Here is a 24,735-nt window from a genome sequence, read left to right as displayed (position 1 = left end):
TCCAGTTCTAGGGGATTTGATCCTCTCTTCTGGCCTCCATGGGCACCCTGGGCTAGCACCTACATACACTTAGGCATACACACACACACACACACACATGAAGGAACATAGTGAGTGTAGAAGCTTTGAATAGATATTACTCTATATGAAGATGTGTGTGCTGCTTTAATATCCAGGACATTGAATTCATAATGGTTCTTTTTAAATTCCATTGGCCATCAGTGCAACAGCAATTAGACATGACTAGTTGCTGAATATATTTCTCCATTGACCTACTTAGAAAAAGTAACTTTCTGTCTTTCCAGAGGAGCAGGTTCGATATGCAGCACCCACATGGCAGCTAACAACTGTCTGTAGCTCCATTTCCAAGAGGATCCACCCCCCCCCCCCTCTGGCCTCCATGGGTACTGCATACACATGGTACCCATACATGAGGCAAAACATACACAAAAAGTTTAAATAATGTAAGAAAAAGTAACTTGTTACTTGTTGGGGGAAGGGATTTTTTTAACCCCAGTCCTTCCTTTTTTCTTCTGTGAAGACTATGCAAATCATTTTATTATAGTGTTATTTAATGTGCAAGCTATTAGTATACATAAAATACATCTTAATAAGAAAACAGCACCTACAACTAAGGAAAAGATGTGTAAATAGCTACTGACCTTAACAGCTTCAGCTCTCAGAGGAAATGCAGGGCAAAACCTCAGGGAGATCCAGTTCCTACCTGCTGGGGTGGCTGTCAGCAGAAGCCAGTGCTGGGCCAGTGCCTTTATTCCCAGCACTCAAGAGACAGAGGCAGGTGGATCTCTGAGTCTGAGGCCAGTCTGATCTACATAGTGAGTTCCAGGACAGCCAGGGCTACCCTGTCTCAAACAAACAAAGAATGAAAGGAGAAGAAAAAAAAAGAAAGACAGAAAAGAAGAAAGCCAGTGTTGGCAGCTACACCTAGGAACTGAAACTGTCGTGCAGTGCTGGTGGGCAGGTGAAATGCTGCTCCTGGGAGCACAGTTGAATACAGAGTTATGCAATGGCTCTGCACTCCACCTCCAACTATAATTCCTAAGAGAAATGAAAACCTGCATTATAACAAGACATTGTGAGTGTTTGTAGCAGTTTCGTGTTCAATGGTTGAAACTAGAAAAGACACAGTCCACTAGTAAATGCATAAACAAACTGTTATAGCCATAACTGCAGGAATATCACACACACACACACCCCTAAAATGGCCTGAAGCAGATATCCTTGTAACTACAGTTACAAAATGCAAACATTTTGGAAAGAACATTGATTGTATCATAGTTCATTCATTGGCAGAGGATCTTTTTCTTTCCCTGTGGTGATTTTAGTATATCCCCCTGTGTGAAGGAGCAGACATCCCCACGACAAAATAGGAGGGAAAAATCTAGTACACTTTCAAGTTTTATCTTTTTGTATATGAAAACACATAAATAATAATAAAATAGAAGAGTGGGCTGTGGGTGCATGCGCTGACGCCAGAATAATTACACTGGGTGAAAGAAGGAAGGCTTTAAAAAGAATATGATTCAGGTCTTCATGGATGAAAATTCTAGAAAATGCAAACTTCTGATCCTCCTGCTTCCACCTTCCAGGCGCTGGAATTCTGGGCATGTGCCACCACACTCAGTTTGTGTGGTTCTTGGGATAGAACCCAGCTTGCCAGGCAAGTACTCTGTGAACAGATTTATCTCCCCGGCCACAGATAGTCTTTTGAAAAGGAAAGTCTCTTATAATTAGCACCTGTAATCAGACCAAAATTCTGTTCCTCTGTGTTCCTACTCTCCAAGCATGTCTGTGTGCTTGTCCCTGTAAATCAGAGTGTGGAGCCCTTTCTGCTTGGAGCTCCTCACTGAGCCTTAACCGCTCAACTCCACGAACCTCTCAGTGAATGCATGCCTGAAGGCCTTGCTTAGAAAACAAGGATCTATTTCTTAGGGGCCACATCTTTGACAGGACCGAAGGATGTATGTGACAAAGGCAGACGCTGCTGGACACCAGACAGTACTCCATAGCTGCGCAGGGCAGAGGAAGTGGAGCTCCATGGGATGTGGGCAGAGGTGATGGGGTAGGAGGAGAGAGCGAGCGGTGACAACTTGAGCTGATCAGGAGTGTGGACAGTGACAAGAAGCAGAAAGGGTTTTGGTCCACGTGAACCCACCCAGTTTGCTATTTGGCACTTATACTTATGACGTGAGGCTCCTACCCTCTGCCACAGACTGGGGGACAGGGGCTCTGTTTTCCAGTGGTGGCTGGAACAAACAGTAACTGCGTTTGGAAACTCTGACCTTTCTCAGGCAGGTATTTTGAAGAAAGATAGGGTCACTCTAGCAACACAGCCTTGAGCTGTGAGAAACTGTGTGTTTGCTCAAGTGTTTGTGGGCCAAGGCTGGAGCCTACTCAGGAAGAATACTGAGAGTAGCCTGGCTAGAGTTTGCTTCAGAGAACAGGACTGGGTGTGGAAGGGCAGCTGTAGCAGCCCAGTGGACCCTGGCCATGTAATAGTACTAGCTGCAGCTGCATCCATCGCGCCACTGGGAAGCTGATGCACCGCCAGCTTCCCAAAGCCCACGCCTCTGATCGTAGAACCCTTCAAACCCTCTGACAAGAGAGGAAGGCTGAGAAGGTACATTTCTGGGCCACCACCTGACAACTCTGTAGATTTAGACAAATTCCTTAGCCTCCCTTTACTCCAGTTTCCTCATGGAACTGATGTCAGACAACACAACCAATCTCCAGAGCAGTTAAGATGATTAATGTTTGCTAGCATGATTGTCACTGGACAGGAAGGCGAGTCAAAACATAAAATTCTCCTAAAAGAATGACAAAAATCCACATCAGATTTTCTTTTTCCCACTTTCGTGTGTGTATATGCATGCATATTAGCATTTGCCTGAGAACGTCCCAGACTATGTTGGAAACCATCTATAATTGCGCTTCTAACTTTGGATTGAGGCTGGGTTTCTCAATCAAACCCAGACCTTGCCCGTTACAGGTAGGCGCCATACCAACCTGGCATTTTCACCCGGATACTGGGGATTTGAATTCCAGTCCTTGTGTTTGCATGGCAAGTGTTTTAACCACTGCGCATCTCAGTCATACAAAGGGGCGAGTGTTGTTAACATGGGCATAAGGTGGCAAGAGGGTGTTGCTGTGACAGGAGACTTGTCTAAGGATATCATGTGTGTTGTGAGAGAGAAGAAGCAAGGAAAAGGAGAGAGAGGAGGCGGAGAAAAGGAAAAGAGAGGCTTGAGGGACAGGGAGAAACTAAAGTGGGAAGGAGAAAGAGGAGAGAATCAGAAATAAAGAGAGGGAGAGAGATAAGAGGATAGAGGGAGGAATGTGGGATGCGAGAGAAAAAGAAAACAAGAGAGGGAGGTTAGAGATAAAGGAAGAGAAGAGAGAGGAAAAGGAGAAGATAAAAGAAGGAAGAAAGATATGAAAAAGAGGAAGGGAAAAGAAAGCAAGAAAAGGGGAGGGCGGAACCAAAGAGGATTAGTAGCCAGAAGACTACAAAGGAGGCGAGGATCAGGTGCTCGATGCGCTCGTCGCTCACCCACCCGGCCTTGACTGAGCGGTACTGTAAAGCCCCGCCCCAGCCCCGCCCCCTCGTCCCGCCCGCCGCAGGCCAAGCCCGAGCAAGCTAGGAGGCTGCCGGCTCTGCGGAGGCGACATGTACCGGCTCCTGTCAAGCGTGACAGCTCGGGCTGCGGCCACCGCAGGCCCAGCCTGGGACGGAGGGCGGCGCGGGGCGCACAGGCGACCCGGCTTGCCTGTGCTGGGCCTTGGTTGGGCCGGCGGCCTGGGGCTCGGGCTGGGGCTGGCGCTCGGCGCGAAGCTGGTGGTCGGGCTGCGGGGCGCCGTCCCCATTCAATCCCCCGCGGACCCCGAAGCGTCCGGCACTACCGAGTTATCGCACGAGCAGGCCCTGAGCCCGGGGAGCCCGCACACGCCTGCGCCGCCCGCAGCCAGGGGCTTTTCCAGAGCCATCGAGAGCAGCCGCGATCTGCTACACCGGATCAAGGTGCGGGCCCAGTGGGTGTCAGGGCGGCGGCTTCCGTTTTTCTGACTGCCTGGCCGCGGGCTGACGCTCTCAGGGCTGCTCAAGTAGCAGCTGAGGTCACCGGTCGCGGAGGGGCCCGCCCCTTCCCCTTTAGAGTCCTGTGCACTCGGACGGCCGTGGCAATCGGAGCAGAATCCTTGCCCTCCTGGTGGGCGGGGCCGCAGAGTGGGCGGAGTCAGTCCATTTTTGAGCCACCAGGGTCTTTCTTCTTTTCTCTTAGGATGAGGTTGGTGCCCCAGGCATCGTGGTTGGAGTTTCTGTAGATGGAAAAGAAGTCTGGTCAGAAGGTGAGTTCAGCAAGTAGCCCATTTTGTTCCTAGTGAAATAAAATACTGATGTTTTACAGGTTGGAGTTGCAAAAAGTAGCACATTTGTAGAGACAATGTATCCCTAGAATAATCAGGCTATTTTATTTATCACTGGAAAGTTTAAAATGTAACTACCTGGGCTAGGAGTATAGCTCAGTGGAAGCTCACTTGCTTAGCCTCCATGTGTGAGGGCAAAATAAAGTAAATAATTAAATCGTGTGACTCAAGTACATGGATGTGTTCAAAATGCTGTTTCTTCTCCTAGTTTACTCTTAAGAATTGGTCTGAAAATGGAATGTAGAACAATCCATTAAATTACCACTATCACATATTAGATAACCCTTATTAGTACCTAAAATGTCAGTTTCTACATATTTTTATTCTTTCATTCTGTAATTTTTTTATTCCCCACTTCTGTAAGAGGCACTATACCAAGTATTAAGAACACATGATATCCCTGGTCCTTAATGATTTACAGTTTATTATTACATTTACTAGACAGAGTGTTAACTGTTTTGTTTTAACAACAGGCTTGAAGTGGTTTGGGATGTAGCTCAGATGGTGCTTGCTTTTGGGTACAAGTTCTGGATATAATCCCATGCACCACATAAATCAACGTGGTATGGACCCGTGATCCCATTCCTCAGGACGTAGAAGCTGGAGGATCAGAAGTTTAAGGTCACATAATGTGTGTGAGGCCAGCCTGAGCATGTAGAGACCCTGGCATCCATCCCTCCCCAAAGTTAGAAGCTTTGAGAGAGCCATTTTTTTTTTTAAGATTTATTTATTTCATTTATATGAGTACACTGTAGCTGTCTTCAGACACACCAGAAGAGGGTGCCGGATCCCATTACAGATGGTTGTGAGCCACCATGTGGTTGCTGGGAATTGAACTCAGGACCTCTGGAAGAGCAAGTAGCCAGTGCTCTTAACTGCTGAGCCATCTCTCCAGCCAGAGAGAACCATTTCTATTCTTTTTATGGTAAGTGCATCAAAGTACTATTTCTTTGATTATGACTTCTTCTTATATTCATAACTTCTCCATTATGAATAAATTGCTCCAGTTCATTGCTTGGGTTTTATTTATTTATTTATTTATTTATTTGCTTGCTTGTTTGTTTGTTTTGTTTTTCAAGACTGGGCTTCTCTGTGTAACAGATCTGGCTGTCCTGGAACTTATTTTATAGACCAGGCTGGCCTCAAACTCATAAGAGAGCTGCCTGCCTTTGCCTTCCTCAGTACTGGGATTTGAGACTTGAGCCACCACACCTAGCTCATCACCTAGGTTTTTAGTAAATGATATTTCAGGCATTATTTAAGGAAAGCAGTAGTTTCAGAAGACATTGCTGAAAGTGGTAGGGTCTGGGAAAATTACACTTCACTTGAGTATATGTATATTTTAGTCAACATAGTTTATGAAAAAATTTAATATGCTGGGCATGGTAGCACATGCCTATAACCCTAGCACTGAAGAGCTGAGACCAACCTGGGGTACATAATGGAAGATCCTGATCCAAAAAGCCTAACAGGGGCAGGGCTGGAGAGATGGCTCAGTGGGTAAGAACATTTGCTGCTCTTGCAGTGTGTCTGGGTTTGGTTCCTACATGGTGGTTCACAACTATCTGTAGCTCAAGTTCCAGAGGGTCTGACACTCACTTCTAAGCCTCTATGGGCATGCACATTATATGTATGATTGTTTTGCCTGCATGTATGCCTGTGTATCATGTGCATACTTGGTGCCCACAAAGGCCAAACTTTATCCCAGGGACCAATATGGTGGAAGGAGAAAATCGACTTTTGCAAGTTGTCCTCTGATATCTATAGGCGCATGTAATACATACACACACACACACACACACACACACACACATTAGGGGGATTGGGAAGAGGGAAAGAAGGAAAAAGAGAATAAAAATAATTTAAAAAAGAATTTAATAAATGCCAGCTTTCTAAGTAGAAGTTTTATACAAATATTTTTACATTTATCATGTATTCTTTTCATACTTCAGCTTTTTATATTTCTTACATCTAAATGCATACTTTTATACTGTACAGAAGATGAAAACCAAACTTTTTTTCTAGAAGATGCTTTTAAAAAATTAATATATTGTTTTTCCTCTGGTTGCAGCTGCATTGAGCAAGTGGTTAGGGAACTCGACATATTTTTGTATTCATTTTATTTGCTGGCTGCTTTAAAGAATTCAGTGAAGATGCTCAAAAACAGAAAACTACAATATGAGGAATTATGAAGAATGGTGATCTTTTCTTTAAGGAATGTAAATTATTTAAAGTGTAGACTAGCAAGCATGGTTATACGAATCTGGCTACAATATCTGTCACCTCAATTTTGATACCAAAGTCTATATTAGGGTTCTCTCAGAACTTATGGAATGAATCTCTCTCTGTTTATGTAGAAAGTGGATTTATAAGAATGGCTTCCAGGCTGTGGTTGGCTACTCCAACAATGGCAGGCTGTGAATGAAAAGTCTAAGATTCCAGTATGTGTTCAGTCATCAAAGCTAGATGTCTCAGCTGGTCTTCATTAAATGTTGGAGTCCCAGGAAATAGGCTCTAATGGGAGTGAAGGATGGACTTACCAGCAAGCTGAGAGCAAGCAGGAAAAGAGCAGAAGCGTCCTTCCATGTCCGTGTAAAGGCTTCCTGCAGAAGGCATAGCCCAGATTAGATCTGAATTAAAGATCTGGATTAAAGGTGTGTCTTCCTATCTCAAAGATCCGGATTAAAAGTAGGTCTTCCCGCCGGGCGTGGTGACGCACTCCTTTAGTCCCAGCACTCGGGAGGCAGAGGCAGGCAGATTTCTGAGTTCGAGGCCAGCCTGGTCTACAGAGTGAGTTCCAGGACAGCCAGGGCTATACATATGAGAAACCCTGTCTCGAAAAAAAAAAAGTAGGTCTTCCCACTTTACTTCCAAAAGCAGAAATCCCTAATGAGTATGCCTTCTATTTTGCATTTTAATTCCAGATGTGGTCAAGTTAACTACCAAGAATAACCATCACAATACTTGTAATCCCAAACTGAGTTCAAGGCCAACCTGGGCTATGTAAAAAGAAGTGTCCTTATCATATTGTTAAGCTAATAGTGTCTGAAAATATTGAATTAATAACCAGGTAAACTCTAGTTCAGCTATAAACACACTTACTATTGTCAATATTGATAAGACTTTCATCCTAGCTGGGCAGTGGTGGTGCATGCCTTTAATCCCAGCACTTGGGAGGCAGAAGCAGGTAGATTTCTGAGTTCGAGGCCAGCCTGGTCTACAGAGCGAGTTCCAGGACAGCCAGGGCTACATAGAGAAACCCTGTCTGGAACCACCTCCCCCGCCCCCCCCCCCAAAGACTCTTATCCCAGCTAGTCCAGTGTCTTAAAAGGAAATACCTAGTGTATTTTAATTGATACAATTTCAGTGTCAGACTTTCTGCTTTTATTTCCTTTGAAGGTTTAGGCTACGCAGATGTGGAGAACCGCGTACCCTGTAAACCAGAAACAGTCATGAGAATCGCAAGCATCAGCAAAAGCCTCACCATGGTGGCTCTGGCTAAACTGTGGGAGGCAGGGAAGCTGGATCTGGACCTCCCTGTGCAGCACTATGTTCCCGAGTTCCCAGAGAAAGAATACGAGGGTGAAAAGGTAGAGACACTCACAGCCCGCTTTCCCACTCGTATGTCACACTGTGTGCACCAGAATCCTATTCTAGATAGTCAATAGAATTCTTTGCCTTGTTTTTATTCCTTAGATTTCCTGTTCAATCTATATGATAACCTGTTGGCTACTTTTCTGTGAGCCTTCCTTCCAAGGCCCTTGTTGGCTTGTTTGCTACAATTTACCACTGTCAGTGAAGTTGTGTGGTTTTTGTTTTTGGTTGTTAGGTTTCTGTCACAACAAGATTACTAATTTCCCATTTAAGTGGAATTCGTCATTATGAAAAGGACATAAAGAAAGTGAAAGAAGAGAAAGCTTATAAAGCCCTGAAGATGGTGAAAGGGACCCCGCCGCCTCCTGACCAAGAGAAAGAACTGAAAGAAAAGGGAGGCAAAAACAATGAAAAGAGCGACGCGCCGAAAGCCAAAGGCGAGCAGGACAGCGAAGCCAGATGCCGCAGTGCGAAGCCAGGCAAGAAAAAGAATGACTTCGAACAAGGCGAATTGTATTTGAAAGAAAAGTTTGAAAATTCAATTGAATCACTAAGATTATTTAAAAATGACCCTTTATTCTTTAAACCTGGTGAGTCCTGACTCCTCCTCCTAACAAAGTTGTTATTGTTGAAGTTTCTGTTTTCAAAAAGGTCAAGATGTTGCTTGCCATCCTGATGGCTTTCAATCAGGTTAATGATTGCAATGGGCCAGTATAGTAGTGCCTGCATTGTGTGTGCCTATGTGCGTGCATTCGTGTGTGTGTGTGTGTGTGTGTGTGTGTGTGCGCATGTGCGTGCATACATGTGTGAGTGTCTGTGTTTGCATGTGTGGTACATATGTGCTTCTGTGTGTGTGTGCATACATTTGTGCATGTGTGTACATTACACATGTACATGTATATGCACGTGCCTGTGGAGGCCAGAAGACAATCTTGGACATCATTACTCAGGAAGAGTTCACATTGGTTTTGTTTTTTGGTTTTTTACATTTTATTTATTTGTTGTGATGTGTGCAGAGGTCAGGGGTCAACTTTCCACAGTCAGTTCTTCCACCATGTGGGTCCCAGGGACTGAAGTCAGAGGTTGGCAGCAAGCACCCTTACCTGTTGAGCCATCTTGGCTCCCTAGAGCAAAGATTACCAGTGTCATCACCCTGACTTTTTTATGAGGGCTCTGGGGATTGAACCCTGGTCCTCCTGCTTGCTCTACAAGCACTTTTCCAACTGAGCTCTCTCTCCTAACAGCCAGGCAGATAGCTGCTTAGCTTTGGTGTCACGGAGGGCTACCCCACCATAGAGACTCTCAGCGCTGAGCTGTTCATGGGAACTGTGGAGAGTGTTGTCATAATAGTTCTCCAAACAGAACTTGCGCGCAAGTGGAGAGGCGAAGGTGCTGCTGTTGCATTTGCATGGTTAGCGTGTCAAGGGCCCAGCAGCCTGTTTGTATCTTTGTCCCTTAAGAAGCTAGTGTTAGTCAACTTACCTTCCTCCAAATGCCAAGCTATAAAATACTGCTTTTTCTTTGAGACAGCTGCTCACTGGGTAGCCCAGGCTGGCCTCAACAGTGATCCTCCTATCTCAGTCTTCCAAGTTCTAGTATTACAGGTGTGTAGCAGCATCATGCTTGGCTTTAGCTTTCTGTTCATCTTTATGCGTTACCTTTTTCTTAAGTTTGTCTTAAATTGGTGTACTATTTTCATTTTGAGAGCCATCTACACGCACTGTTCTGAGAGAACCTGACCTCAGTTCCCAGCGTCCACTTCTGGTGGCTCGTAGCCATCCTGAACCCCAGCTCCTCCTGAGACTCTCATGCTCTTGTCAGACCTGGGAGGTCAACTGATCTCAATATGCACTCCCTTCCCCCATACATATAATTTTTAAAAATATATAAATAAAAGACATGATTGTGAATCAACATTATTATATAGATATAACTAAAAAGACCAATGAAAATACAATTATGGGTTTTGTATTTTAAAATAAAGTTTCTACCCATTTTTAATATAGATCATAAAATCTTAAGAATACAAACCCCTAAGTGATATATATATATATATATATATATATATATATATACACACACACACACAAACTTGAACAAAGTTTTATGCCTACATACATTTTATTTAAATAACTAATAGCTGGCAGCATAGCTGGGTAGTGATGGCACACACCTCTGATCCTAGCACTCAGGTAGCAGCAGGTAGATCATTGAGTCAAGGCCAGTCTGGTCTACAGAGTGAGTTCCAGCCCAGTCAGGGCTACACAGAGAAACCAAGATAGATAGATAGATAGATTAGATAGATTAGATAGATAGATAGATAGATAGATAGATAGATAGATAGATAGATCAATCGATAGAACTCATGTGACTAGTTATATCTTGAACAGTGGGATGTATTGAGGAGAGCATGACACTTGATCAAGGGCTAGCTGTGGGTTGCTCTGTAGATGGCTATTAAAGCTTTCATCAAGGGCAAACCTGAATTCAAGGGCAGCCTGTGACTCAGTCCACCCTCCTCTTGGCATTCACAACTTCTGGGCAGTCAGTAGCCAGAAGGAAGATGCTTTTAGGTGTACTTTTTTGAGGAGTAGCTCTGAGCTCTAATGATCTCTAAATAAGGCCTGATACCCCAGTGACCCAGCAACTCTGCTCTGCCCTGTCAATACACCAAACTGTGAAAAAGTGTTCTTTTATTCATAAAAAGAAACCCAAAGAGTCTGTGTCTCTCTCTGCACATGTCATTGCTCTTCCCTTCCAGGAACTCCCAAGTTTTAGCTTTTGCTATGCTTGCCACAGCCTATCTGGGTTCACTTTCCACACCCCCATCCCCCACCCCCCACCCCCACAAAAAGACAATTGATGGAGAAGGCAAATGTACTTTTCTCTACCCTTCTATTTTTATTGCCAATTTGAAGGGTTTTGCTTTGAGGTGGTATATATCTGCTTATTTCATGTTCAGATAAAAGAACAGATTCAGACAAGGATTCATACGAGTGTGCAGTCCCTGTGTTGCTCATTGTTATTCTTGTGTCCTGGAGCTGGCCTGATATTTAGGGAGCTGGACTAAGCATGGGTGTTACAAAGCTAACCAGGGTAACCTGTGTTTAGATGTTAAATATTATAGCTCTAAAAGTCTGACTGTTTTCAGTGGAAATATATTTCGCATATGCTTGAATAATAATTGAGCGTTTTCTCCCCTCTCCCCATGCTGTGATGTCTCAAGGTAGTCAGTTTTTGTATTCAACGTTTGGCTATACTCTGCTGGCAGCCATAGTAGAAAGAGCTTCAGGATATAAATATTTGGACTATATGCAGAAAATTTTCCATGATTTGGACATGCTGACAACTGTCCAGGAGGAAAACGAGCCAGTGATTTACAACAGAGCAAGGTAAACAGATATCCGCTGTGTCCGGCTGTGTGCGCCTTACCACTGTGCTGTCTGTTTAAAAGTCAGATTGTCCTTGTTTCCGTTCCAGCATCAGCTGGCCACATGTTTTGGAGCTTTTCTATATGTTTGTTTGTTTGTTTGTTTGTTTGTTTGTTTTTTAAGATTTATTTATTGTTATGTGTAAGTACACTGTAGCTGCTGTCTTCAGACACATCAGAAGAGGGTGTCAGACCTCATGATGGGATGATTGTGACCCACCATGTGGTTGCTGGGATTTGAATTCAGGACCTTCAGAAGACCAGTCAGTGCTCTTAATTGCTGAGTCATCTCACCAGCCCTATATGTCTGTTTTTTATGAGTAAATGAAAAAGAAATATGTTTGTGGCATCCCATACTGGTAATCCCAGCACCAGGAAGATGAAGTACAGGGATTACTGTGAATTCAAGACCAACCCAGGCTACACAGTGAGTGCCTGGCTAGAATGAGACCATCACAGAGGGGAAGGGGACACAAGAACAATAAAGAATCAATCGTGCTTCAAGCTCCTGAGTAATTAAGCCAAAATCCTGCCTATCGTGTGCGTAGACAATTTGGATTTTAAACATCTTCTCTTACTTTTAATATTATTATTTACCTCTTAATTTTTCAGCATTTAACATTTATTTTGCAATAATTCATATTTAGAAGAAGTTGCAGCAGTGTAAGGAATTCACATAGACCTGTTACCCAGATTCCCCAACTGTTATGCCATATTTATATTATCTGTATGTTGGTGTTTCCCGAACCACTTGGAAATAAGCTGCAGATGGTATGCATTATTCATAAATACTTAAATATGCACCTTCTAAAAGTGAGGACATTTATGCAGTGATTTAATCAAATCTATAGACTTTATTACACTCACACATCACATGTGAACATGCACATAGTGTCTGGTCCAGTAGCGCACGTTTCATCGATTTGTTCTGGGTCTCAGAAGTTGCACGCTGTAACCGTGTCCAATTATTGGTAACAGTATTTTAGTGCTTTGTTAAAGTGGTCCCAGGTTTCTCTTTCTTCTTTTTTTAAGATTTCTTTTTTCTTTTTTATATTTATGTGTGTCTGTATGTAGGGTTGTGTATGAGTGTGCGGTTGGTTAGGATGCCAGAATGCACTGGATCCCTGAATCCAGTGAGCTGCAAATGGGTACTTGCAACTGAACCCAGGTTCTTTGGAAGAGCAACCAGTGCTCTAACTGCTGAGCTGCCTTTCCAGGCACTCTCTGCTTTTTACATTTGTTGGTTGGAATTCTATTAGAAGAAAGCTATTTTCCTCCCATATAATTATCTATATGTTAATTCATACTAGTATGCATTTGTAGGTTACTTTGATCAATGAGTCATAATCTTCCATTATATGGGCAAATGGTTGTTAGGTTGTATATATATTAAATATGTATTAAGGATTATTAGTTATATAGTATGTGTGTGTGTGTGCATGAATTTATGTGTAGTGTGTGTGTGTGTGTGTGTGCGCGCTAATGGAGACAGTGTCAGATCCCCTGGAGTTACATGCAGTTGTGAGCCTCCTAGGTGGGTGCTGGGAACTGAACTCAGGTCTTTTGAAAGAGCACTAAGGGCTCCTAACTGCTAAGCCATCTCTCTAGCCTCCAATTTGTATATGTTTTTATTTTTGAATTTTTGAGACAACTTTCACTATGTAGTCCAGACTGGCCATGAACTCAAAATCCCCCTGCCTCAACCTCCCGAGAGCTGGGATCACAAGCTCACAACACTGTGCCCAGTGCTTATTTTTAATCAGGGTTTTAGAGATGATATTCTATATGTTAATAGCGAATATTTATATATTCATGCTTGTGTGTTCATTGTGTGCTTAGAATGGGAAACATGCTCCTTCCTATGGGTTCTGTTTTTAGAAATTTGTAAAAGATACTTGGTAAAATATGACCATCTAAAAATTTTAATCATAATTTTTGCTAGTAAACTTATAAAGGGGATTTTGGCAGAGAATTTTGAGGCCAGCAAATAATCTCAGTTTTCCAGTTCTTGTTTCTGTTTTATTAATGAATATGTGATGTAATAGAAAGGCAGTGTATTGGCCACGTCAGCCATTCATTTTCCTTGCATCTCTCCAGTAATGCATGCTTAGAGGGGCCTTCATTGGTACTTTCAGAGGAAGAAGATGAAACGGGGTATTTGGAGTTTTTTAAGCTTTATTTTCCCATCTCCACGGTAGTTTTCTGCAGTCTAACATTGTTTTGGCTAAATTATCATTTTAAATTAACATTTTATTTTAAAGGACTAAACATGTGAATCAGTCTGTGGCCTAAAAGACAAAAGAAATAAGGTTAGCAGCAAGCAGTGAACTTTAGTTTTTAAAAAAGGCCTTTGGTTCTTGAGCACTTGAGATTCTCAGTGTCTAAGATAACATCTCCTGAGTATTATCTATAGGTCTAGCATCGTACTCTACTGAAAAACAAGAAAAAGGACAAATGTAAATGCCAGTGCTTGTCGGTTGAATCTAAAGAAAAATTATCTAGCACCAACAGCAGACTGTGTGTGTGTGTGTATGCGTGTGTGCATGTATGCGTGTGCATGTAAGCCCATGAGTGGATGTAGTAGCCAGGGAGTCAAGTGTTTTCCTTTCTCTTTCTTTCTTACTCCCTTGAGATAGGATATCTTACTGAGCCTTGGCTAGACTGCTAGCAAGGTCCTGGGATCTGTCTGTCTCCAGCCCCAGTGTACACTAGAGTTGCAGGCACGTGTGTAAATCAGTGTTCACATGTATACTGATTCTAACTCAGTGTCTCATGCTTGCACAGCTAGCCTATCCCCTGCCCTATAACCACTGACCTAGCTCCCTAACCCAAGCCTGTTTCTAATCTGAACATTAAGGCTCTATGATTGTACAGATAATAGATGAGCTATTATTTGCTATTTCATAACCTGCAAAAAAAAATCAAAATACTGTGTGTGATGCTGAGTTAGTTTCATGCTATCCCTCAACCTTTGCATAGCTACAGTGAATTTCCATCTTATTGGAAGGGTCCTATCAGTTCAGAGGTAAAAGGTTTTGTTTGTTTGTTTGTTTAGATTTCTTTCTTTCTTTTTTTAAAAGATGTATTTATTTATTTCATGTATGTGAGTACAATGTGCTGTCTTCAGACACATCAGAAGAGGGCATCAGATCCTATTACAGATGGTTGTGAGCCACCGTGTGGTTGCTGGGAATTGAACTCAGGACCTCTGCAAGAGCAGCCAGTGCTAACTGCTGAGCCATCCCTCCAGTCCTTGTTTGGATTTCTAAGAAAGATGTATTTATATAGAAATCGTGTGTGTATATGATGTTGGAGAATTCAGTTGCTCATGTGAGTCAGATGCCAGTGAGGCACAAGAGCAGCAGATCCCTCAAGCTGGAGGCACAGCAGGTTGTGAGCTTCGGGACATGAGTGCTAGTGACTGACCTCTGATCCTCTGCAAGAGCAGTGTGTACTCTTAACCGCCAAGCCGTCTCTCCAGCCCAGATTTGCTTGGATTTTGGTGATCCCATATAAAAGTGGCAGTTGGTTCATTTTAGTTAAAAGTCCGCTGATCCATGAGACAGGGATAGGATGTGGCTCAGTTACTAGAGTGCTTGCCTGGCGTGCATGAAGCTCCGGGGATCTATGCCTCAGCTCTTCATAAAGCCAGATATGGCAGCACAGCCTTCAAACCCAGCATACCGTGACTACATAGCAAGCCTGCATACCAGAGACTTCGTTTCAAACAAACATAAAATAGGGCACAAAAAAGTATTGTCTCTACTTTTTCCTACTGTTTTTTTTTTTAACTTGATTTGATGGAGTATCTATGTGAGCCTCTCACTCAGCTGATTCCTTTTGTGTAGTTTGGGTTTTGTTGGTGGTGGTGGTTTTGCTGTTGTTTGTTTGTTTTAAACAGAGTCTCTCTATGTAGCCCTCGCTGTCTTAGAACTCAATGTGTAGACCAGGCTGGCCTTGAACTCACAGAGATACTCCACTCTGCCTCCCAAGTGTTAGGATTAAAGGAGTATACCTTACCCAGCCTTCTTTGTAATTTTTTTTTTTTTTTAAGATTAAAGACACTAGGCTTTTTAGGGCTGTTCTGGGAGAAAAGGTCATCTTTTAAAAATATGCATCCAGGCCAGGAGTAGTGGCTACGCCTTTAATCCAAACGCTAGGGTGGCAGAGGCAGGTGGAGCTCTGATATTGAGGCTTGCTTAGACTACATAGAGTTTCAGGGCAGCCAGAGCTATATAGTGAGACCCTGTTTCCAAAACAAAGAAACTAACAACAACAATAACCCCACAAAAATATGTACCCAGAAAAACTAAGTAAAATGTAGTAACCATATTTTCTTTCTATTAATTTTTTGTACTATTCTGTACAAAACGAGATGCTTACAGCTTGTTAGTATACTGATCTGTTGGCATAATCATACTTGCTATAATATTTGTTATAATACCCTGGTCAATGCTCTTTAGGATTGTTGAATGAATCTGTGTCTCCTTTGGCATTTTTCCATGTATGATGTGTGTGCTTAACATATCACCATGAGGTGGAACGTGATGATACACAGCTGCACCTGGTAAGGCTAAAGCCAGAGGATGAGGAGATAGAGGCCAGCCTCGGATGTAGAACAAATAGTAGGCCAGCCTGGGCTACGAAGTAAGACCCCATCAAACTGAAAAACTAGTGACCCCTGAGGCCCATCGCCTATTTAAAGTATTTCCCTCAGTATCTTTCACTTCAAAATATTAAATGTTTAAGTCAGAACTATAGCCCAAGGCCAGAGGTTTCTGTAAGGAAGGGAGAGGTGAGATTCATACTTAGCTGTCTCGATTAAAACTGAGGCCTTCCCTGATGCTTGAATAGGAACAGAGATCCTGTGTGAGTAATACACGATGTTGATTCTGTAGAGCAGAATGCACTCCACCTATACAGTAAATGAAATAAGTCTAAGCCAACACCCACAAGAGCAGAGTGGATGGTTTTACCTCTGAAAGGATCGCCGGTTGTTGGTGCAGAGTCCTTAGTCAATCCATTGGTTTATTAGGTCTTGTTAGTTTTTCTGTTGGCACGGTACTTTCATTTTGGGGCTGGGTTAGAGAACAGAACTGGATGAAACAAAGGAAAACCCTCTGGATTCCTGAGCCGAATGTTCCTAAACAAATGAAACGAGTCTCTGGGCTGTTCTATTTTGGTATCATGGGTATGGCTTAACCTTCTGCTTGTTTCCTGGTGTCTTAGAAGAACTAAGCATTGTTCTTGTTTTAAGCTCTTTCATATCTTTAGCCGACAGACTAGCAGGCTCAATTTAAATGTAGGGTTGGGGGTTTATTTATTTATTTTTAAAGATTTGTGTACGTAAATACACTGTCGCTGTCTTCAGACACACCAGAAGACTACAGATGGTTGTGAGCCACCACGTGGTCTTTGGGAGTTGAACTCATGACCTCTGGAAGAGCAGTCAGTAGTCTTAACTGTTGAGCCATCTCTTCAGCCCCTTGGTTCTATTTTTGTTTTCAGTTTTTCAGTGCGTTTTTATTAGTAGTCACATCATGATTCAGTTTCCCTTCACTACTCAGATATAATGGTAGGGAAGAGGAGAGGAGAAGCAGGGGAGAGCCAGGATGTGGCATGGACCCCTTCTCTGGCTGTTGATATCTTAACAGCAGGGGAAGTCCAGGTAGTTCTGCCAGTGGTTCCCCATCTGGTGCTGGCTTGGTAAAGGGCTGTCACGGGGCAGGGGGGAGGGGTCTTGTCTGTCCTCTCGCCTTGGCGCTGGCTCCTAAAGCCATCCCTAAGAGCTCAGTCACCCTTTAGCAAAGACTGAGGCAGATGCGATGCTTCACTTGGAGTGTTAAGTGGGGTTGCTTTTTGAAGTTGCAGTCTCTGCTGCACAAGGTTGTGTTTTCTTGTACGGGGGTGGAACCCAGAGTCTCACCCATGCTAGGAAGAGCTTTGCCGTGGAGCCACACCCCCAGATGCTTATAATATCCATTTTAAAATTTAGCTTGTTCCTAAGCCTCTCATACCAATAAAAAATGAACACCTAAGTGCTTTGAAAATCATTAAAATGAAAATATGAGGTATTTTAAAATGAAATATTTCGAATTTCTAACTTTGCAGTTGTATAATGCTGCTCTTTGATAAAATGTTGGAGAATTCTAAGAAGAGTGGGCTGTTCGTCATCTGCATCATACCATCAGTTATCCAGTTACAACACAGGACCAGTAACCCTCTCAAGGAGTTGTGTGCTCCATTTTTAAAGAAGAAAGTTCCTAAGAGTTTAAAATAGTTCTGCTTACCTTTCTTCTGAACAAAATTATTTTCATAAAGAGCCTATTTGTTTTCTGTCCAAAGAAATTGAGAGATTTGAGTCTAGAATCTGCCTATATAAAGTTTAGATTTCTAAACTAAAGACTAATTCTCTGTAATCTTACACTTAAAGGAAGAATGAATGTGAGTTCCTAATGTCCAATCTCTATAAGTATTTTCAAATGCTTTACTATTAGAAGGAATTACACAGAACTGATTGTTCACAAAAAATATTAGTAATTCAGGTTTACAAGCTTGAAGTTTTCTCTTAGATAAATACCTTAATCAGAAAATGTACTTCTTGTTGTTGTTGTTGTTGTTGTTGTTGAGACAGGGTTTCTCTGTGTAGCCCTGGCTATCCTGGAACTCACTCTGTAGACCAGGCTGGCCTCGAACTCAGAAATCCACCTGCCTCTGCCTCCCAAGTGCTAGGAATAAAGGCGTGCGCCACCACCGCCTGGCTAGTGTACTTCTTTTTAATGTTTTCCCATTATGTAACTCCCTTTAGATGTATTGATATTTTTACTTGATTAGCTGGCACCATGAGAATGATCAGAGTTGAGGAAGAAGCTGTTACAGGGGAGCTACGGGGATGGGAGGCAAAAGGTAAGGCAGAGCAGCTGACCCCATAGCATTCATGAAGTTAGTATTAGACATGAGAAGACACCTATTAAGCTCCTCTGTTGCTGGGCGTGGCCGTGCATGCCTGTGATCCCCATACTCAGGAGGTGAAGGCAGGATGATTGCTGTTAGTTTGAGGCTGTCCTTTGCTATATAGTGAGTTCAAAGCCAGCCTGCAATACATAGAAAAATACTGTCTAAAAAATCTTCTGCAGACTTAGGATTATTTTTATTTTATGTGTATAGGTGTTTTGCCCATGTCTATGTATGTGTCCTCTGTGCATGCCTGGTGCTGATGGAGGTCAGAAGAGCTCCTGAAACTAGAGTTACAAACAATTGCAACCTTGTGGCTCAAACAGTTGACTTACCATGTGGGTGCTGAGCATCAAACCCAGGCCCTCTGCAAGAGCAGCAGCACTCTTAACTGCTGGGCCACCTCTCCCATGCCCCCTGCTTGTGGCCACCTCTTTCCTAACAGCTAATCCTACTTCATCCAATTATGAGCTGGGCTTTTAGGGGATATAGTATGTTGTGTTTTATAAAAAGAAGAGGAAGCCAGGGATATGTTTGCTGGAGTGAGGTATGGTGAGGTGGAAGGGGCGCCTCTGCAGGACCATGCTGAGGCATCCCTTCCCCCTGAGGTACCAGTCATATGACAGATATAGTATGAAATAGAGTTTATTTAGGGCATAGGGAGGGGAGTTGAGAAGAGAATAGAGATGGGTGTGAACACGTGGAGAAAGAGGAGGAAAGGGAATAGGGAGAGAAGAGACAGAGAGGGTAAGGGACTAAGAGAGTGAGGAGGGGGCAAGCAGCCCATTTTATACTGAGTTAGGCATGCCTGGCTGTTGCCAGGTAACTGTGGGGGTGGAACCTAGAAGAAATGCTAACATTGTAGAATCATGAAAGAAAAAAATTGGAAAAAAATTTCAAACTATGTATTCTCATAGTCCCTCTAAAGTTATGAATTTTTAAAGAGGATATAAGTTTGGGAGGGAGAAAGGCCCACAGGTAATTTCAGTAAACATATTTCAGCCTTTCTTTAGAAACACATTAGAGAATTATTAGTGTTAGTAGAAATCCAGTTTGGGGGCTGAAGAGACGGCTCAGCAGTTAAGAGTTCTTGCTGCTCTTACAGGGGACCTGGCTTTGATTCCCATCACCCACACAGTGGCTCACAACTGTCTGTAACTCCTAAGCACTGAGCCATCTCTCTTTAACTCTGATTTCTTCTTCCAAGATTCCACTATATCCCCTAAAAACCCAGCACATAATTGGATGAAGTAGGATGAGCAGTTAGGAACAGATGTGGCCGTGGCTTTAGAGGATCCTGGGGATGTGAACTGAAAGAGAGAGCTCAGAGAGCAGAAGGGCCCAGGAGGAGAGACAGGGAGTGCTGGTCAGCAGTGATAACAGACAAAGCAGGCAGGAGTTAGAAGAGCATGGGGAGGAGACAGCAGTTGAGGAAGGTGGAGAATAGATGCCCACCTTTAATGGTTGCAGGCTGATGGAGACTATAGTCCATAATAAGGGCTATGGAGTAAACGGAGAGGCGAGCAGAACAGATGTGAGCTTCCTCATGTAGTTCAGCAGAGAGAGAGACAAGAGACTGGTTGTTGGAGATTGTAGCTAGCATAATATTTTTCTTCCCTTTGGAAGAAACTCGTGTGTGTGTGTGTGTGTGTGTGTGTGTGTGTGTGTGTGTGTGTGAGAGAGAGAGAGAGAGAGAGAGAGAGAGAGAGCGCCATGATCTGCCCCCTGCCCTCTGGCTGCTTCCCCTCTGGTCCCCTCCTTCAGCCAAACTGAACTGCTTGCTTCACTGCGTGGCCTCAGCCATGCTTGTACAACATTGTTTGGGTTTCTTATGTCCATCTTGCCGGTCAGGCCATAACCTGTTTCTCAAAAGGTGATGCACAACCAGCAGGATTGGCATCTTCTGGAGGCTTCTTAGAAATGAGGAGCCCCTCCCGAGACTATTGAAACAAAAGTCTCAGTGTGATAGGAATTCCCAGGGGCTGTGCCTCAGCTAGTTGTAAACACATTGTTTAGCTAGTATTAATGGGATAGCTGGTGGTCTGGCAGGATACAGAAGAATTCATACGTCACGGTATATAGAGGCGTGTGGTATTATCTCTGTAGGAGACTGCTGGCTGTGTTACAGGTCATGGAAGGAAGTGTGGATTTTATTCCCTTTGCTGTGGTAAACACTGGAGGGTTTGGGATGGGTGAAAGTCAGGGGAAACATAATCTATGCTCTTAACTGGGGGATTTCCAGGAGAGAAAATAATGTGAAGTGTTGCAGTAGAGTCACATTTTAGGGACAAAACAAGGCAATCACAGATGCAGGTGTAGAGCCAGGGGTACACACCTGTAATCTCACTTGGCGGGCTGAGGCAGGAGGATTATGAGTTGGAGACCAACCTGAGTCACATAGTAGGACTTTGCCTCATAAACAAACAAATAGCAGAAACTCCCAAACACAAAAAGATGTTGTCAGTAGAATTCATCTTTTTAAAAACTGGAAGGAATGTCTTAAGTAACTACAGAAAAACGGATGATGATAATGGCGGTGGTAGGGAAATATCATTTTTAGATAGATTCGGGCTTACTTTAGATGGCCTTGATTTTCTCAGTAAAGTAGATTGTGTGGTGATATTCTTCCTGGAGCCAACTCAGAGAGAAAGTTAAAAGTGGAGGAGACTGAGGCTACCTGTTACAGATGTACCAGGGAATGAGCAAGAGAGGAAGGAGTAACACCACTAAGGGCTAGGGATGTGGCTCAGGGGTGGAGCACCAGCTAGTGAGTGCAAGGCCCTGGGGTCCAACCCCAGCACTGAATCAACCAGTCAGTACTACCATCCTGTAGCCAGAATATGCGGTCTAGCTTTGCTGTATGGATTCCTGCTCTGCCTGGTTAAGCAAGGGAAGGGGATTAAGACTGGTGTACTGGTGTGGTTGAAAGAATGAGACAGTGTTCTAGTGGGACCATAGCCAGAGTGACTGAAGTAAGTAATGCCAAAGTTAAAGCAGAAAAAGCAGCTGAAATCAGGAAGACTCTAAGGACTGAGAGCTCAGGAGAGGGCGGGGAGGTCGGAGGAGGACAGAGGAGAGCGGAGATGCTCTGTGTTGGGGAGCTGGGAAGCCAGGGATGGTGACACTGACTTGGTTTCTGAGTTTCAGACGTCAGGGTGAGATTCAGGCTGACTACTGCGTATGAATAGTGGAGCTGAAATGGACTTCCAGACAGAGCAGTAGAGGGAAGCAGTTAGCAGACTCAAAACCTACGAGCACCATTTCTGTGTGCATCATGAAAGAGAGGATCTCCATAATGAAGACTTCATCTCTTGTTCCATGATTTGTAGTTTCATTGCATTTACCTAACAGCCACAGCATCTGCTCTAGAGAATACAGGGCCCTAGAGGCCGGGGCTTTGTCCCTCCGTAACACTCTTCTGGTATAAGAACAACGCCTGGCTGTATGAGATCCATTGGTAGTTGGTACCTATGAAAGCAAACTCCAGCTAGCATTTATTTCTTACACACCCATCAGAAATACGCAGTGTTTGCTATACATAGCCTGGACTCTGTATGGAAGGAATATTAACCCCCAGATCACAATGTAAGGTTCTGAAGTGGAGAGACAGCATACGATGGTAGACTGTCTTGTTTTAAATCCAGCTCTGCCATCCCCAAGACAAGTAAGCATTCATAATAGTACTGACTTTCAATGATTCTTTTGGAACAAATGAGTTTGTATATTAATGCTTAATAAAATGACCTGACATAGAGAAATAACTATATAAATATTTGTTTACCAAAATGATCACAGCAGTAAAGGTGAGTCTTGGGATTCAAACTGAACTTTGTTGAACCGAGCTTTCCCCACAATCCCCAGGAAGTACCATGTTGCATTGTCAGACATGGCATTTATATGCTGTTTTTGTCCAAGAAATCTAGTCGTCCAAGTATCAACCTTATTTCTACAGATCTTCATGTGTACACTTTTTTTTTTTTTTGTGGTTTTTTTTCTTGAGACAGGGTTTCTCTGTATAGCCCTGGCTGTCCTGGAACTCACTTTGTAGACCAGGCTGGCCTCGAACTCAGAAATCCGCCTGCCTCTGCCTCCCGAGTGCTGGGACTAAAGGCGTGCACTACCACGCCCGGCTCTATGTGTACACTTTTTGTTACAAAGTTTATTTGTGGCACCCAGTTCAACACTAAGCCCAAGGACTAAGAATATCTACCTAATATAAATATTAACCTCATGCATGGTACAGATATGTAATATAATCAGTGCATTGTTGCAAACATTAAAAGTTAAATATGTAAAAAGAGAGTTAGATATGCTTAGTATGGGAAAGCCATACCAATAGGAAAAGACTCTTTCTATGCTTTAGTTCATTACGTAGATTACCTACCCAGTTATCACTACGGTTTGAATTATACTGAAGGTTTATGGATAGTCTGTAGTAGTGTATGGTCCCTACACCCCACCTCATTTATATACATTCCTATTCGTTATCACATGGAAAGTCAATTACAATAAACTATTACATTTTTAATGATTATTTTCTTACTTCATTTTAGATTTTATGTGTACAATAAAAAGAAACGTCTTGTCAACACACCTTACGTGGATAACTCCTATAAATGGGCTGGTGGTGGATTTTTGTCCACAGTGGGTGACCTCCTGAAATTTGGAAACGCAATGCTGTATGGCTACCAAGTTGGGCAGTTTAAGAACTCAAATGAAAATCTCTTGCCTGGATATCTCAAGCCAGAAACGATGGTGATGATGTGGACCCCAGTCCCTAACACAGAGATGTCCTGGGATAAAGAGGGGAAATATGCAATGGCGTGGGGTGTAGTAGAGAAGAAGCAAACGTACGGATCCTGCAGGAAGCAGCGGCACTACGCCTCACATACTGGAGGTGCTGTGGGTGCCAGTAGTGTCCTGCTGGTCCTTCCTGAAGAACTGGACTCAGAGGCCGTAAATAACAAGGTTCCCCCACGAGGAATAATCGTCTCTATCATATGCAACATGCAGTCTGTGGGGCTCAATAGCACTGCTTTGAAGATCGCTCTGGAATTTGATAAAGACAGAGCTGACCAATCCTAACGGCAGCACAGGTCCACCATGAGCCTTCCATTCTTTGAAATGTTGACATCCCCAAATACATAAACCCTTTAAGGATACATTTGTAATAGAGTACAGTTAAATGTGGAGAATTATGTACCTCTAATTGCTTAATTTTGTAACTGCCTTTTTATTGGACAATTCGTTCTTTACACTCAGGGAAATAACAGTTGTTTCTACTTTATAAAAAAATGTTTACTCTTGAAATAAAATCTTCTGAGAAAAGAAGGCACTTTTCAGTTCCTAAGTTTTTATTTTTACTTTCTTTACAGTCTTGCTGTGTAGCATAGGCTGGCTTTGAACTTAAATCTTCCTGCACTGGATTATAGGCATGAGCCACCAAACTTGGTTAAAATATGTACTTTTAAAATGTGTAATAGAGGATGTCTCATGCAACAGAAGGCTGTAAATATTGACCTTCATATATATATATATATACATATATATATATATATGTTTTTTATTTTTATTTATTTATTTATTCTGGTTTTTTCAAGACAGGGTTTCTTTCTCTGTATAGCCCTGCCCTGGCTGTCCTGGAACTCACTCTATAGACCAGGCCAGCCTCAAACTCAGAAATTCACCTGCCTCTGCCTCCCAAGTTTTGGGATTAAAGGTGTGTGCCACCACACCCAGCTTCATGAGAATCACATATATATGAATATAAATGTGCACACGGCAGCTTAAAAGAAGGCTCTGGAATTGAAGAGTAATATAGTTGGGTAGATCTGGGGCACAGTCTATAAAGAGGTTGCAGACAACATGTGGTAGTTAAGAGACTAGTATATGTATTATACTATAGTAGCATTTGGACTGGAGGAAAAGCTTCCAGGATGGCCTGCAGCCAGTCCTGTCACCCAGGGGCCTCCCTATGGGCTGCTTGACTACTTATGTCATGATTTTGTGAGCTTAAGGGCAAGTTAAGGGGAGAGGAAGAGAGTGAGTGGCAGTACAGCATTACAGTGCATCACATGTTACAAGCTAGCCAGAATCCACTGTATACATTAGCGTGCCCCACTGTGACCAGATACCCGTCAGAAAGAACAGGAAAATGGTTTGTAGTCTCAGAGTTGCCGTCCATTGTGGCAAGAAAGGTATGTTAACAGGAACAGAGAGTACAGAAGAAGTAGTCCTGTACCATCACATGTAGTGAATTCTATTGATCTAATAATCACAGGTCACCCCTGATCCATTGTAGGAGTGGATTGTAC

At 43.0% G+C, this 24,735-nt stretch overlaps 1 protein-coding gene across 2 annotated transcripts; it reads left to right on the top strand.

Moving 5' to 3' along the window:
- The first annotated feature begins 3,634 nt into the window (after positions 1-3,634).
- On the top strand, positions 3,635-23,744 carry Lactb (lactamase beta). 2 transcript variants are annotated; one of them, XM_021172350.1, is made up of 6 exons: positions 3,635-4,039; positions 4,299-4,365; positions 7,843-8,033; positions 8,273-8,627; positions 11,264-11,429; positions 22,975-23,744. In XM_021172350.1, the coding sequence occupies exons 1-6, from the start codon at positions 3,689-3,691 to the stop codon at positions 23,504-23,506; spliced, it is 1,662 nt and encodes a 553-aa protein (XP_021028009.1). In that variant the 5' UTR covers positions 3,635-3,688; the 3' UTR covers positions 23,507-23,744. The 2 variants fall into 2 exon arrangements, with proteins under 2 accessions (XP_021028009.1, XP_029337985.1); XM_029482125.1 differs by lacking the exon at positions 22,975-23,744 and having other exon boundaries at positions 11,268-11,408.
- The last annotated feature ends 991 nt before the right edge of the window (positions 23,745-24,735 follow it).

This window comes from Mus caroli, chromosome 9 (genome assembly GCF_900094665.2).
Source record: "Mus caroli chromosome 9, CAROLI_EIJ_v1.1, whole genome shotgun sequence".
NCBI lineage: Eukaryota > Metazoa > Chordata > Mammalia > Rodentia > Muridae > Mus > Mus caroli.
Note: the sequence above shows the minus strand (reverse complement) of the source record. Positions and strands in the feature narration are given on the sequence as shown.